The sequence below is a fragment of the Epinephelus fuscoguttatus genome, linkage group LG10 (genome assembly GCF_011397635.1).
Source record: "Epinephelus fuscoguttatus linkage group LG10, E.fuscoguttatus.final_Chr_v1".
Lineage (NCBI taxonomy): Eukaryota > Metazoa > Chordata > Actinopteri > Perciformes > Serranidae > Epinephelus > Epinephelus fuscoguttatus.
Window position 1 is genome coordinate 29,613,809 of NC_064761.1, and position 15,629 is coordinate 29,629,437.

Consider the following 15,629-nt stretch of genomic DNA (forward strand, 5'->3'; position numbering starts at 1 on the left):
ACTGTCTTTGAAAAGGAAGTAGTTTGGGAGAAAAACAAAGAAAAATGAGGAAAGTGGGTTTCTTTTTTATGGTTACAGTGTGTAATAAAATATAAAACAGTTTATTTAAATGTCTGAATGTTGTTGTGCAAAGACTAAATTACAAATAATGCACCATATCTAAAAGTCTTGTGATTTGTTCATTTTGTAAGTCTGGATGAATTTTCCTTGTTCCATACACCAAGTGAAGAATGTCCTTTTGTCTGTAGAGACAGTCTGTTACACCTAATTGGTCAAGGACAAGTTTCAACCATACAGTGTGATCAGGTTTTGTACCTTGTCCACTTTTGTGTCAAGATTAGCTGCAGACTAACTGTCCACGAATGAGGACAACAGATTTAAGTTGAGCAGAATGAAATATAAGGTGCAGCAAATGTCCTCATGAGGACGCAGGGTCTCAGGAGGACATTAAGGTATTTTTTGCAGCTGTATTTAACACATCATAAAACTGGAATACCCCCCTCTTGCATATTGTTGCTTCTCATTTAAATGGCCATGCTGATTGTTCCGTTTTATATTTTTATTATTTTTGTTGTTGTTGTATTTATTACCAATGTTCCATCTATAAAACAGTATCAGTCATTATCCAACATTTACAATATCTCATAATACAGCTGCAAAGAAATCAGACAAGACACAAACGCTACAAATATATGCAAACCGGGAAGATCTGGGGTTGAGGGGTATCCAAAGTGCATGTACTGTGTATCCCATGCTGTGTGCTGTCCTTCACTGTTTGGGGCAGAACAGCTTGTGGGTTCTTGCAGTGCCCAGCTGTTCTTCCTCAGCGGCCTGCTGGACATGGACTGTGTGGCGGCAGATCAATGATGACAGCTCCAGCAGCTCTGAAAATGTACTAGAAAAATGGAAAACACCAAAGTTTGAGCACAAGTGTAACCTCGTCAGGCAGGATGCATTTTAGGTGCTACTGAATACCACTGAGTGCCAATATTCAACTCTTTAAAAGGTCGAGTGTGTAGGATCTAGGAGCATCTATTGGCAGGAATGGTATGTAATATTCATAACTGTTTTCAGGCCTACAAAATAAGAAGTGTTGTGTTTTCCAGACCTTAGTAGTTCTTCTACATGCTTGGCACATGGAAGAAGTTTCAGTTCTGCATCCTCAATGCTAGATGCCACTAAATCTTTCACACTGGACCTTTAAAAGTATCTTGTTTCAACTATGTAAATATGAAATTTCTTTAAGGAAGACTTATGTCACACAGTGCATTTCTCTGGATAGGAACAAAAGAGGAATAAATCAACACGTTGACACAAAGCAGATCATAGATTTACAGTATCCCCAGCTTCCAAATGACAAGTTCTCTTCAGTATGTGCCTACCCTGACAGCTGCTGACTGATGTCCTTTGATGTTGTTTTCATGTCCCTAAGGCACTCAAGGGAAGTGGTGTTGTCCGTATGATCTCCCTCTGTGCACTCCATCAGCAGCTTCTCACTCTCCTTCAGGCAAGCCTCCGCTTTATCTGAAATGTGTAGATACAGGTGCATGTGATTATAACAATATTTATCATCAAGTTAACGCTTCCTGCAAAATACATATATGTCATTTGGTGTTTACAGGAGCAATCAGTGGTTAGGTTACATAAAATAATTTAAAAAGCCAGAAGCACATTGTTTAAAATCAAATTTCTTTTGTGAGGACCCTAAGAACCATCTTCATGAGTTCCTGCAGCACATAAATATCTGCTGTAAACCAGAATAATTCTGATTGTTTGTACTGCATTTGTTTTGTCTCTGCTTATCTCATAGGTTTGGAGTGGACAGGACTGTGCTGGAGAAGGGTGCTATAAGATATTTCCATGCACCAATTAAAATTTACCTATTTAAAGATAAACTATGCACATACAGATATACCTTTCCTCGAAAACAATGTATAGTCTCATACAAAAGTAATCCTGCTCAGTCCTCAGTTATGACTCACTAGAAGTGTGTGGCAGTGTGTTTTTCTGTAGAGACTCTGGCCTCTTTCTTATTGTCTGTGTGTGGGACATTTATGCATGTATCCCCACAGTACTCAGGTGAGGTTGGGGGCTTTACAAAAAGGTAGCAACCAAGTATTACACTTTTAACAGCAGCCATCCAAGAGACACAGGGCCAAAAAAAGTTAAATATAGGGAGACAAAAAGCCTAACGAGAGTGAATCTGGGCCTGGCTTTTACTTTCACCTCTACTAGCAAGCACATTTACAAATAGTGCCTGACAATCCTGCATAGTATACCTTTAAGAATTAGCATCAGATTATAGTTGTTGTGTTACGCTGGCAGAGTTAATCTGATCGAAACATTTATACACAGTTCGGATGAAGCAGATTAGCTGAGTTTTTGAGTATTAAAGTAAGTTACTGACGATTAACAATGCTGTTTTGGGCAACCTTTTTTGAAATAACTTTTGAAACATAGTGACAACAACCTAAAAACTCCATTCTGTCGCCATCAATGTAGAAATTCTTGACAGGCAGCTCATGTCGGGTGGTGTCAACAGCTGTGGCGAAAGACTTGTAATCCTTTGTGAACTGCCTGGCAGTTTCTGCTACTGGAGTCAGAGCAGCAATCTGAAGGAAAAGAATAACATTAGTGAGACGAGAATCATGTAGCCATACTTGTTTTTATACACAGTTTACACATTTTTTTCATTTTCAAAATACAAACCAACTATTCAACAGCTGTTTTGATCATACAATACCATCAATCAGCACAGATGCGACCCACTAAGCTTTAATGAAGTATGAACATGCAATAGTAGCTAAGTATCTCCAATGATAAATGTCTGTGTGTTATGATACTCCATCATACAATGGACATTTTTAATATGTATGTTACGTAAGAAACATTTTCTAGTTATAAGTTTGTTGCTTGGCAATAAGGTGATGACTACATTATGTCTGTCACTAAAATGCTGACCAATGACACTGTAAAAAAACGAAATTCATGTTCTTCTTTCACATTGCTTTTACAGCATGCAATAACAATTTTTAAGACAGACCAAATATTGAAAAGGTCCTCAAAGGAGATGATTTCCTGACCTGTAAATCCAGCAGCTCATTCGCTAGCCTGTTTTTCTCCATGAGGAGGTACTGACGCTTTTTCTCCTTGACCTCATTATGAAGCGCCTCCTCTTCCTCCATCTCCTGCATGATTCTTGCCTCTGCCTCAGCCTTGAGCTTTGCGGTATTGCTCTCCATCTTATGTCACACATCAAAGAGACAGAGCCAGATGAGTCACAGCATGGGACTCAGACAAGTGGTTTATTCCCCACAGAGCACAGAGGACAATTCACTAAAAACTACTTAGACACAATGTTTCATTTAAAATGTTGTACTCTCTAATGTCCTCTGATTTAACAAAGCAGATGTATTAAAAACAAGGTTTTAGCATATCAGATACACTTATATGTTAGACACATTTACCTTAGCTGTGAGGTAGGCCAGTAGGAATGTTTGCATTTCAACAATCCTCTTCTCATTCTCTGGATGTTTCTCCGGCTCGACTGCATTTTCAAGCACCGTTTTTTCTGAGAGAGATAGAAAAAGAACGGTTACACGATAATCTCATTTGAAAGTTATTTCAAGCATTTTAAGAGTTAAAATCATTTTACCTTTAATGACTGAAATATCAAACTCTGGGCGAAAGCAGTGTCCATCTGAGAAAGTGGACTGCAGAATACTTCTCCCAAGCAGTGAGGGCTCAGTTGTGTTTGACATCATTGCTGTGAGAAAGATAACATGAACATAATGCAAAAGTTATTCATAGAACTCATTTAGACACTGTTACAGACTCAATCAAAACTCAAGGAAAATAGGTGAATAAAAAGATATTTGCATTGCTGGGTTTCACTGCAAGATTTCAACAACTGACTCAACTCATAAGGCACACTACAATTACCATGCTCATTCACGAAAAACTACAAATACACATTCACAGTTATCACCATAGGAAGGACTTACATGTTGCTAGAGCCTGTGGGGCCAGTGAGCGTCTTGGTGGAGTGCCCACCCTCGGTTTGGTACCACTGGGCTTAGGCGAGGAAGGCCTTGGTGGTGCAGCCATCGACTCATTGGTCAGCGAGTTACTCTGTTAATGGGTACACAGGTGCGATGAGATACAAATGTGTAATATCAAAAGTGAGACAACAACAGACACCTGAACTGCATAGACACAGAGGAGGCAGAATTTTAGTAACTATTTAAACACTTAATAGCAGATTGGTATCTTAGGTCAATTTACAATATGTAGCGTAGTTGGATTACCATGAGTGAAATACATATATGTTACATTAAAGCATCAAACCAAAAACCTGTAAAAGTAAAAAATAGCTATGGATATGGGGGGATATGAGTTCTGTTAATGTGAACCACTACAAGAAACACTTTATTCTATTTGCCAGCACTGCAGTGAAAAAATGCTTACTAATTAGTTGGAAATCAGAAGATGCTCAATATTATAAGGAAAAAAACCCTCAACCTTTCAGAAAATTTGGGGTCCCTTTATCAACATTCTGCCTTCTTTGGATTTAGCCGACCACAGGGATGCGACTCTTCCTGGACCAACCTTAACTTAAACTTTTATATTGATTTTGTTAAACAGTCTTTCCTATTCATATGACATAAATGGAGAACCACACAGGGGTGGTGGTGGGGGGTGGATGCTGAACAACATCCTGTTTTTTTCTTGCAATTTCCGATCCATTTGTAAGTTTATTAACATACGTTTGTACGTGGAAATGTCCCATAGGTTTATCTTTAGTACAACCTCTCTGTATTTATACTTAAGGAACAGCATTTTTCCTCACTGTAATTTGTTAATAAAACCAAATCTTTGCTTAAAAAAAAGTAAAAATAAAATAGCATTACCTTTGAAAGAGATGTCTTCTCAGCAGACTGCATGTATCGAGACTTGACAATAGTCCCACTTGCTAAAGATTGATGAAAAGATTCATAAAGAAAGAAAAACTTAAGAAATAAACCAAGCTCAGTTTAGCCTAATTCAACATTTTTGACTGTGTATGATTCATACCACCAATGTAATATCAACTGCCAATTCCCTTAAAAAGGGAATAGTTTTGTTTCAGAATTCAAACACGGTACAAAAGATGCCAGTCAAATTGAGCATATTCACAACAACTGCCTTGCAAAGACATCTGTGATATTGATTTTTATTATTAAGCTTTGCACAAATCAGTGTAAATCAGTTTCAAGTTGGAGTGCCACTTTAAGTTAACTGTCGCAGAGAGACGTTGGAAAGACAGTTTTAAACACTGGAGGAAGACTTAATGGGAATTGTTGACATGAGGCTAACTGTAAGTCATGTCTGATAAGGGACATAATAACTAAAACTAACTAACATGTGTGAACCCACACAAATACTTACATTTAGCAGTTTTCTTCCCATTCCCACTGACGTTTGCTTTATTAGCATTGTTTCCACTTTTCGAGCTAAAAATAAACAAAAAAAGTAGCAGGGGAATTCAATAATGTCGACATCAGAGCACAAATAACGAAGCTGGTTTATATTTATAGAAGAGGCTAAACCGGAAGCTGAGCTGTAACATTAATGTTAGCTTAAATTTGCAACCGATAAATTACTTTATTGTTGCGACTAACAAGAACATAAAAGCGTATACATATATTTGCTTTTATAGTCTAGTGTTACTGATTAATAGTATGTCTGGTCCAGAAGTGTAAAATGTAAATGACAGCTAAATAAAGCACTGTAACGTAACTTAACGGCGTCTGTATTCAAACGGCTCCTCTCTTACGTTACAAACTTAAATTGACCAAAAAATATGCGAGTTACACGACACTCGCTTACAATGAAGGAAAAATACGACAACAATCTACCTTTTAGCGTCAGTGGAGGTACTTTTTAAACTACTTGGCAGTGTTGAAGTTCTTCTCGACGCCATAATGTTTTGAAGCAAACCGCCTGTACGCCAGTTTGGTCAACCGTCAGAAACAAGAGGCGATACATTGGTTCCGCCCTATGGTTCCGATCTGCTTCCTCTTTGCACATCGGTGGCTGACTGCAAAGAAACATGGTGTAGGCTGACCTCTGCTGTTGTGGGGTGTCTGCAGTCAGAGTCTTGGTACTAAATTATACTATGATTACAGTGTTTATAAATAAACAACGGTTATGGAAGTATATTTAGTCAAGTACTGTAAGCACTGAGGTACAATTTTGAGGTACTTTACTTGAGTAGGGGTAAGATGGGGGAAGATGCCCCCTTGAGAACAAAATCAATTTACTATAAAGTTAAAAAAAATGTTTGGATATGACTTTAGCATGTGCAGAATGATGATGCATAAACCAACACACTGTTGGGAGAAATGAATTAGTTCAGTAGCTGAATTTGTTGTTATAGCACAAAATGAAAATCGTGTAAAGAGACATCTTGCCCGGAGCTCAGAATGAGCCATCTAACTAAATCAATAAAACTAAAATCCCAACCCTGACCCGATAATGAATTATCTATATCTATAAGCCTTGCAGCCTTTTATCCAGGCTAATTATTTTAATTTCAGGTTTCCCAACAAATCCCCAAACAACATATATAGAGTATATCAAAGCTTTTTTTATGTGCAACCTAATATAAGTACATAGATAACTATTTTTGAGTGACAAGTAATAAGATCAGTTCACGAAAAACAGTTCTGGTGGAATATCTCTAGATAGCAGCTATTCAGATGAAATGTCACATTTCACTGTAGCACAGCCATTCAATACATGTGTTGGGAGTAGATTTAGTGCCATATATTGGCATAAATATGATATACTGTTATAGCCTATAGCCTAGATGAAGCTACACAGCGTTAATATATATATGAAGTAAATAAAATTTGACCCACCTTTATCAGCTGCAACATTAAAGTGGTATGCACATTTCTAATTAGAATCCAGTAATATAAATCATTCTGAAATGGGCCATTCAGTATAATGAGTACTATTACTTTTTGTACTTTAAGTACATTTTTATGCTAATAATTTTGTACATTACACAAGTAGCCTAACATTTGAATGCAGGGCATTTACTTGTGACACAGTATGTCTACATTGTGGTATTGCTACTTTTACTTAAGTAAAAGATCTAAGTACTTCTTCTATCACTGTAAATAAATAAATAAAAAAAAAAATACTAATCTTGTTTTTCCAGTCGAGATACATCCTCATCAAATGTTCCTTCACTGAGCAACTATTTAAAGGTCCATTGCTGCTCTTCTTTGTTCCAGTCCATGGTGGACCTGTCAGATTAAATCATGCTGCAGCTTGCTTCATTCATACCAGCAACAGTCCTGGTTAAATATACACTGTACTGTGTTATTTGATCACTTATTGTCTGAAAAAGAAAACCCAAGTTATTTTTTTAATATCTCAGTTATTATTTCTCTTGAGAGGCTGTCCTTTCCAACTGTTTGAGTATGACCTGATCCCTGATTGTGGCTTTAAATATATCTCTTTTATTTATGGTCATATTTTTGTTGTCAGTTCTGCATTACTTTGGATGTAGTCAGCATGTAAGGTTTTCTTGCCCTCTCTACTTCTGCAATGCTATTTCTTTGCTCATACAGGGCACATGCATAATAATATGAACACCTGTAGCTAACTGATTACGACCATGGTGTTGTCTTTTTTTTCGGTGAAATTGCAACAGAGAGGGGCTGATTGATATATCCTGGACTTCTGCATTATAATGTGCAGGTGCTCATATCACTGCGTCCAGAACAGGGGCCCCGATCAAAAATTTATGTTGGAGAAAGAATGCAACATCTGCTTTGCATTGACGCCAGGGGATGTCATAAACTACAGTTGTTCTAGTGACCACTAGATGGGTGTAAAGGTCTGCATTCACTGTCCAGTGAGATGAGAAGAACATACTTTCAGTCTGTATAAACTACACTGAAGATTATGTCTCAATCTAATGTGCTGACTGAAAACAAAACCAAAATACATTTATATATCTATTTGCGCTGTTTATAATGTATTCCCTTGTCAGTGTCATGAGGTGTTTGAAGTCAAACCCGGCCAACGCTGCATGGTCGTGTAAACACTGAGCAGGTAACTAGAACATCACAGGGAAAACAGAGATGCATCCAGTCCACCTAAACCCAGAGGTAACCCACATCGTCACACTGGAGTCTTTTTTATTTGCTGTTGAAAACCAGTGTAGATTATAACCACTTATGTGCATCTACCTGCATGTGTGCGTCTTCGTCCCACATGTGTGGGTATCTGCTTAGTGAGTTCTCTTTCCTGTAGTTTACGGGTTGTCTGTGTGCACAAGTCTTAAGGAATATAATGGGTGCTGATCCCACCTGTCTGAGCTGGTCTTGCACATCGGGAAGGACAATGTGAGGACAGTGGGTGTGGGACTGGGTGGTAAACACTAGCCGGCAACTTCTGTCCTAAATCACGTCCACAGACATGGATGGATAAACTACGGGGGTAGAGAGAGAAAGAATCCTATTGGCTTGTAAAAGGTGGTGAGTTTTAACATCTGCACTGTGTCCTGCAGTATAACATAATAGTATTTTAAATATAGGGTATTTTTTTTAAAACAGTAATTAAATTAGATTTTTATGAAGTGCGTTTGCTGGACAACATCCAGGTATTGAGTTTTATTTTGACCTTTCTGCTTTAATGAATTTTCATGATAAAGGTTGAACATTAGGGCTTGGCACTAAAACAAATCTCTCACAAATACATGCCTGTATTTGTATGTGTGTGTGTGTGTGTGTGCCAAGCATGTGATGTATGTGTGTGTGTGTCCTACTTTATCAGTCTGTGTAAAGGCCGGGTCTTATCATTGCTCTCCTCTCTTTCTCTCTCTCTCAGTGTAATAAAGCCCTGAGGCTGTGTGTCCGCATGCTGGCTGTCCATCTCTCACCACCAAGCAATGCCAGGACCAATAGCTGCCTTTGAGGTGGAAAACAAGTGCCGTTGATGATGGTGATACGTGCAGTACGGACTCTTTTGGATTCAGTCAGTAAAACTTGGTTTAAATAATAGAATTTTTTCCACTAAAAAGGTGGTTTCCTTTTCCTTTGCTCAGGAGTAAAGGGTGAAATCCTGAAAGGCTGAGGAGCTGAAGTAAAAGAGTGAGAAGTGCACGTTGAAAGACAGCGCTATAAGGACACATGGAGTCACTGAATGAAAGTCCTTGTCTCTCTTTCTCTCTGCTCCGAAACTCTGACGTCTAACGAAGGATTTGTCTATGTCACTGTGACCTCACTGATACTCTGCTTTGCCACTTTAGGACATTTCAGCGTGATAAAAGAGCAAAATGAAACGGCTTTAATTCATATTCTGAAAGTGACGGAAAGTTGTTGTCAGCTCCCCTAACACATGTATGTACACACGATTACACACACACAGACAACCCTCCCATGCAGCCCACACACCAGCCTTCCTTCCCTTTGTGGTAAGCTGTTACTCATCACTGCCCAGTCTGCCAGTCTGGTCCACATAGCCTTCCAGGAATGCCTCAAATACACAGTGCCTCATGTAGAAAAGCCAACAGGCAGTATTTACAGCATTCTGTTGGATATCTGAGGTAAATCACAAGGCTCTACTGCTTTTGCTTGTGGGTATATGTATTCATTACTGCCACCAAGGAGGTTATGTTTTGGTTCAGGTTGTTAGTTGGTCAGCAGGATTATGCAAAATTGGCGGGCCAATATAAAATTTTCGTGTGGATCTGAATGACACGGCGGATACACAAATTATTTTTCACTTTTGTTAACAGGTCTGTGCTCTCCAAGTGCCCCTCTAGTTTCTTGAAAATTTAAAGGAGCAGTGTGTAGGATTTAGTGGCATCTACCAGTGATGATTGCAGATTGCAACCAACTGAAACTTCTGGCATGTGCCAAGCATGAACTCCCAGTTAAGATTCATTCAGTGTTCATTGTCCAGGAGGGTTTTACCAAGAGCTGCATTATAGGCAGAGGTCTCTTCGTCTCCAAAACAAACGGACTCTGTGATTTAAACCAGTAAAAATACTGCATAATGAAGTTTCACCTTACAAATCAGTGTTTCTCCGATGCTGTTTGGCTCAACGCAGAAAGGTTGCTAGCACAGCACCTAATGTTGCTTGCCTTTCTCTCTGATAACTTAAGAGCTAGACATTCGGGAGGTTTTGACTTGGAGACATCATCCACAGAGGTCTCTTCTTCAAAACAAATGGACTTGATGATTTAAACTGGTAAAAACACTGAATAAAGCAGTTTTACATAAAAAAAAGTCTGTGTTTTTCCATCACAGCCTATGGCAGAGGTTCTGCTTACTACGGTGGCTGACATGAAAACATGAATGGCCCTAGAGCTAGTGTTTGATTTGTCCATTTTGGGCTACTGTTGAAACATGGTGAGGACTCACCCCTATATAGATATAAGCAGCTCATTCTAATGTAACGAAAATATGATAATTATACACTAAAGAAAACATACTCATCATATTTCACTTATGCCAACTAACCACCCTAAATCCTATACGCTGGACCTTTAAGAATTGAATTTAAGAACTTAAGTATTGGCTACCTCTGCTCTCCAGAGCAGACAGGTGTATGATTTCCACTGTTTGCTCTTGCCTAGGTGGCTCTTGTTGCAGAGAGAACCTAATACAAGACCCAACCACTCAGCCAGGAGCTCCCAGTACTAAGTAGTTAAGCTCTTCTCTGTTGGCTGACCATAGTAAGCAGTGGGGCATTAGGACAATGTTTACGTCTTACCTTCACACTGTCTGGGCGGCTCTGCTGGTCATTTTGTCCCTTTTAAATCTCCATACTCAAAGACTGCGGGTGTATCACGTTGGGTATTTACTAATGACAGCAAGAGAAGCTATAAATTAATGCACAAATAATAATTCTCACAGAAAATCAACACCCTTCAACACTGGAATTAGCTGTGTAAGAATAGTAGAAGAGTTTGACATTTTGGAAAATAGGCATATTTCCTTTGTGGTTGAGAGTTAGATGGGAAGATTGACACCATTCTTGATTCATGTCTATCCATTTAATATGAAGCTGTGCAAGGAGACAGTTAGCTTAGCTTAGCTTATCTTAGTTTAGCGTAAGGATTAGGAACTGGGAAACAGCTAGCCTGGCTCTGTCCAAAGGTAGATACTTATTAAATTACTAAGTTTTAAAGGTGCAATGCAGATTTTTTGGCAGACAGAGCCAGGTTAGCCGTTCCCCTTGCTTTCAGTCTAAGCTTCATATTTAATAGACAAAAAATAAGAGCAATAGGCTATTCTCATCTAACTCTCTGCAAGAAAGCAAATAAGTGTATTTCCCAAAAATGTCCAACTATTGCGGTCACTGCAATTTTGTTGACCTTTGGTTCAGATGTAACAAGCCATAAGTAAAGGTAGACTAAAGCTGAGATTGTTTGTCTTTTTCTTCCACAGTATGCTGCAGTTTAATAACAATTAAAACCATGGCCTCAATGCAACACCACAGACTCCATCCAAATGACGGAAAGCCTGGTTTTCCACCTCATCCAAGTGTCGCTCACTTCCTAATTGTTAATTACAGTGTTTGTCTTCACAGGATGTGACCTCAGCTTGGAGTTCACTCTTGTGACTGACCCTTGCAGCATCCCTGAGCTGCATTGCTGGAGGCTGGGGGATTTCCTACATGTGTCTTGGGGCAGTGGGGTGTTTATTCAGGCAGAAACTTTAAGAACATATAAGACGTGTTCAGAGGTCAAAGGTTTATGTTCCCAAATAAATACATTTACATGGGACATTGTATTTTGTATGTCAAGATGAGTTGTTACTCTATGGCCAATCGTAAGGGTCCTATACACCACATACAGAACATTAATAAAGGCACAAACAACTATTTGCTATGTGAAGATATAGTAGAATAATGGCGTCCTGAGCAGAGAATGAAGTCACACTCCCTCCGTGTGTGTTGTAATCTGAGCTTCTCTGTTGTTTGATGTTGTAGCAGGTCTGGCAGTGCTTGCATGTTTGTACGTGTGAGTTCTTGTGTGTGTATCCCACTGGCTAGCTAATCACTGCCACGCTACACTGGTAGGTACTTGCAACACAGTTTGTACTGTTAGCACCGTTAGCTGCTAACTGTCTGCTCAGGCACCTCCATGTTGAGAGCTGTGTGCAGGCAATCCTGGCCCAGGCTCTGAATCATAAATATGTTCTGAATGTCGCATACGGCTGCTTTAAATATAACATGTAGCCTACACACTATAAAACTGCACTTATATTAAATTAGAGATAAACAGACATGATGCTTAAAGATATATATAACTTTAGAGAAATATGCAGTGGTTGTACACGTTGCTGGTTATCAATGAAGTTATTCTTTGTTAAAAAAAAACCAAGTGTGTGTGTGTGTGTGTGTGTGTGTGTGTGTGTGTGTGTGTGTGTGAGTATATGTTGAGCATCCATGTGAACTTTTGCAAATGAGAGATGAGCACCATACAGCAAGCATGACTGGTTGTGTGTGTGAGAACCATGTGCGGTGCTTTAGCAGGGCAGTGTAGCGTGCAGTGCAGGAGCGAGCAGAGGCGGCCCAGGCCAGTACAGCCCCAGTACCCTGGTAATCCCTACGTTTTCAGGAGCCCTGGCCCGTACTTGATGAGCTTGAGCAAGAAAAAGGTTGCGCTCTCTCGTGTGTTTCTCTCTCTCTCTGTCTCCCTCTCTTTCTCTTTCTGTCTCTCACTCTTTTATTCCCCCTCTTTTTCTCATGCCCCCCCCCCCTGCTCCTCCCCGTCCCCTGGAGCCACTTTGCGAATGAATGGATACCAAGTGTTTACTCAGCAACTTTGCCTGTCCCCCAATATTTCTCAGGATTGCATCAAAAAGGGGAAAATAACCTGCAGATCGACTATCTCCACGACCACCATTTACGGTGTACATCTGGCATAAAATTGGGAAATATGTTAGGAGACACATTGTTAATCTCCGCAACTGTGACCTTAAATGCAAACCTGTATTCAGCTCATTTTTGTATTCATGGGAACGCACACACAACTTGTGATTAGCTTCTGTCACAAACAAGCTTCTGTCTGGTCTTATCTTAATACATTCAGGGACACTTTGACACACACATCCAACCAGTGTGTTTTACAGTCATGTCTTACTGAGTTTAATCTCTAGACGTAAATATAAAACCTGTGTTAATTTCAGTGAGGAGGAGGAAACTTGGCCTGGCTCTATAAATCACATTTATAATTTTCTATTCACTCGGAAATACTGTAAGTTTGTGGTTCAGGTAAAAATTTCCAGACAGATTTTTACATTTTCTGTGAGACAGCAATCCTGAGCCACTTGCTGAGCTGAAATATATGAAGGATATAAAGATCCAGTGTGTAGGATTTATGGGGATATATTGGCAGAAATGGAATATAATAAGTATATTTTCTTCGGTGCATGGTCACCTGAAAATAAGCATCTTCTTGTTTTTCATCTTACGATGAGCCGTTTATATCTACATAGGGAGTGTGTCTTCAACCATGGAGTCTGCTATGTTGCATCACAATGTTTCTACAGAAGCCCAGAAACAAACACTAGCTCTAGATTCATGTTTTTCGCATCAGCCACCATAGTGACGAACAAAACAGTGGGGAAACGCACTGATTTGTAACGTGAAATATCTATCTTATCTAATATTTATCAAAGAAAAAAGCTGAGCACTCATTAGCATGTGTTGGGCTAGCTGCTTGTCTGCAACAAGCCAAACAGCGTCAGAGAAACACTGAGTTGTAACGTGAGTTGAAACTGCTTTATTTAGTGTTTTTACCAGTTTTAATGACCACATCAGTTTGTTTTGGAGCAGAGAGAGAGAGACCTCTGCAGATAATTTGGCTCCCAGTAAAAACCTCCTGAACAATAAACACTGAAGGAGTTCCAACCGGGAGTTCACACTTGGCACACAAGAAAAGTTTCAGGTGGCTACAATCTGCAATCTTCACTGCTAGATGCCACTAAATCCTACAAACTGCTCCTTTAATCCAAAAACAAAATATGACTTTCTGGAGTGAAGCAAGATATGAAACTTTTTAGGGTAATTTGTTTTGTTAGATGTGATATTCTTGAATCTGTGGTCAGGTTTACAGAGTAAAGAGTAATTCAAGCCACAATAAGAAAACAGCAACCACTGCGACCAACACGGGTGAATAAAACCTAAGTGTATGAAGCTATGCATCACAGTGAGATGGCACACCAATATCCTAAATCACAATTCTCATCATCAATGTGAACCTGACCCAGCAGGGCCTTAGCTCCTGCCATCTCAGCTTCAGGGAATCCTCCACCTTCTGACTGACTGTAACCGCACTGCTGTTGATCCACCATTAAAATAGAAAGTTTACAAAAACTGTTTTTAACGTCTATGATAAATGAGTTTAGACAACTGTGTGTGTCTGCATATTTCATTGCATTGTTGTATTAGGCTCTCTGAGCTTTATAGGATGCTGAACCAGTGCAGAGTTTAGCAGTGAAATAGCAGAAACATAATATTTTCTATCCTCTTTCCTTTTAATTTATGAATCCTAATGTAGTTGCATGTCAGCAGCTAATCCAATAGCCAGAGAAAAATGATGGCATTGTACGTTTCTGAAAACCATGGATCCGCTACATTTGTGTGTTATGATGTTGCGGATACATTGAAACTTTACATTTCAATTACGGTGTGGTTAAAGTGTGGTGAGGTTTCAGCACAAAAACCACTTGGCTAGATTTAGGAAAAGGTCATGTTTTGGCTTAAAATACCTGGTTCTGGGGGAACAATTCCAGCAGGAAACATAGCAACGTCTCTGCAAAAACAACCCATTTTCGAGGCACTGTCCCAAGTGGAAAAACAGTGAAAGAACAGTGACGGGTCACTGAAAATCACCAACGTTTGGGGGCTAAAAAGCTGCTCAAACACAGCAATGACTCTCTAAATCATGTCCTCTTTTGTTGTTGGTCTCAAACAGTGGTCAAGAGGTTGACAGGTGTTACCTTCCACCATCCCCTCCGCCTCCCGATAACAAAGTCTGCTCATATGTCACTTTAGAAATGTTGATAAGATATAGTATATGAACTGTGCAAATGTAACGTATTTGTGGTTTGAAGAAAGGTACAATGCCAACATTTTCTTCTGGCGACTGGGCTACAGCGGCATCATCCTGCCATTGGGTGGTCGGACATTTTGTAAAGACAGTAACACAGGGTGGAAGTGAAGCGAGGTGTTCACTGTACACAAAAAAATGCCTGTGTGTAAAGTACAGTGTCTAAAATTGTAAATATCTGTACATGGAGCGTCAAAGTGCAGAGAGGTACGGGGAGGCTGTGGTGGGGTTGGTGGGGTGAGTTTAGGAGAAGAGGGGATTAGCAAGAGGCCGCAGGCCCCGAGGCAGAGGGCCCGTTTCCTGGCCTGAGCCCCTGTTTGTCCTGCCTGACCTGGCAGCTCTGGGGGCAGATCCTGCTTGGATACAGCCCTGCTCCCACGCCTGTCTGAAGCTGTTAGCCACTGGCTGTGAGTAGCTAGCTGGGCTTAGTGTTGTCTGAGCTGCGGCTGGGTCGGGAGGGGTCCTATCATCTGTGAGGGGGGGGGGGTTGCCAGCGACTTTGTG

The 15,629-nt window shown here is 39.8% G+C and overlaps 1 protein-coding gene across 1 annotated transcript; it reads right to left on the minus strand.

Annotated features, from left to right (window-relative positions):
• Positions 1–47: 47 nt before the first annotated feature.
• haus8 (HAUS augmin like complex subunit 8) lies at positions 48–5,998 on the minus strand. The gene is made up of 10 exons (XM_049587798.1): positions 5,898–5,998; positions 5,428–5,492; positions 4,911–4,972; positions 4,005–4,131; positions 3,656–3,766; positions 3,468–3,571; positions 3,084–3,242; positions 2,471–2,612; positions 1,383–1,524; positions 48–895 (listed from the first exon to the last, which is right to left on the minus strand). Exons 1-10 carry the CDS (start codon positions 5,960–5,962, stop codon positions 769–771), a joined length of 1,104 nt encoding a protein of 367 aa, XP_049443755.1. The 5' UTR covers positions 5,963–5,998; the 3' UTR covers positions 48–768.
• Positions 5,999–15,629: the final 9,631 nt, after the last annotated feature.